This window comes from Cystoisospora suis (genome assembly GCF_002600585.1).
Source record: "Cystoisospora suis strain Wien I chromosome Unknown contig_11877, whole genome shotgun sequence".
Lineage (NCBI taxonomy): Eukaryota > Apicomplexa > Conoidasida > Eucoccidiorida > Sarcocystidae > Cystoisospora > Cystoisospora suis.
The window spans coordinates 1,155-2,235 of record NW_027164640.1 but is presented as its reverse complement, the minus strand read 5'-3'; the positions used below and the strand labels follow the sequence as shown (position 1 = coordinate 2,235).

Genomic DNA, 1,081 nt, shown 5'->3' with positions numbered 1-1,081 from the left:
AGAGTGGTGTACGGAGTGAGAGAGAGCGCGGTGCTAAGTGAGAGAGAGAGCGTGGCGCTAAGTGAGAGAGAGAGCGTTGCAATAAGGGAGAGAGAGAGTGTCACACTAAAAGATGGAGAGAGGGTTGCGTTAGGAGAAGAGGAGAGCATTGGGCGGCGTGAGAAAAAAAAAATAGGCTCAGGCGAGAGAGAAAGGAAGGGTCGGTTCGAGAGAAGAAAGCTTGGATTGAGAGCAAATAGTGCACGTAGATGGAACCCGAAGAAGCGAGTTGAGCATAGTCGAAGAAAGAACAGGGCACTTGAAGAACCGAAATCAGCACATAACAGGAAAGGGGGGAGCTTGGAGGAAACGCCAAGGTATGGTCAAAGGAGATCCAAGATTAGTAGAGTTAGCCAGGGTTAGGGGCGATCGTGAGAACGCTGAGAAGAAACGATCTAGCAAGGAAAGGAAGGCAGAAGAGCAGCTCCACAAGAAGGAGAGGGATATAGGGTTACAAAAGCACTGCAAGGGCCGGAGGAACACAAACACAGGAAGCGGGCGCCTCTACGGAGGGAAGAACAAGAAGGGTAACCCAGCGAGCGCGTAAAGAACGCGTCAATACAGACGAGCGAAATGAAGGGAAGTTAGGAAGGGAGTAGCCTCGAAAAGAAGCCGGAGAGCAGTGTGCGCCATCCAAGGAGGAGAAAACGAGGATCCTGAGAACGAAGAAGAGGAGACGGAAGCAGCACAGGGAGAAGGACGACAGGTCCAACAGGGCGCGAAGGACGAAGAGGAAGAGCTACCACTACGGCAGGTCAAAATCAACAACATACCCGTAACGGCGCTCTTGGATTCAGGGGCAGTGAGGAGCTTCATACCAAGAGAAATTAGTAAGCGAGCCGGTCTGCAGGAAGAAAAACTGACACGAGAACAGCGATTTGTATGTGCCGACGGGAAGAAGTTGAGCGTGTCACACCATCCAAAGGACGTGCCTGTGCAAATAGGAAACAATGTGTTTAAGTTGGATTTGTTAATAGCCGATGCATCCCAGGAGGTCTTGTTGGCTCACGATTTTCTACGGAAGTACGTGCAGGGATGGAAC

The 1,081-nt window shown here is 51.1% G+C and overlaps 1 protein-coding gene across 1 annotated transcript; it reads right to left on the bottom strand.

Moving 5' to 3' along the window:
- Positions 1 to 205: 205 nt before the first annotated feature.
- Positions 206 to 1,041, bottom strand: CSUI_011448 (uncharacterized protein; the record flags this gene model as incomplete). Its single annotated transcript, XM_068071546.1, has 2 exons — positions 206 to 695; positions 813 to 1,041. Coding segments are annotated over 2 exons (330 nt in total), but the record flags the coding sequence as incomplete, so codon positions are not given.
- Positions 1,042 to 1,081: the final 40 nt, after the last annotated feature.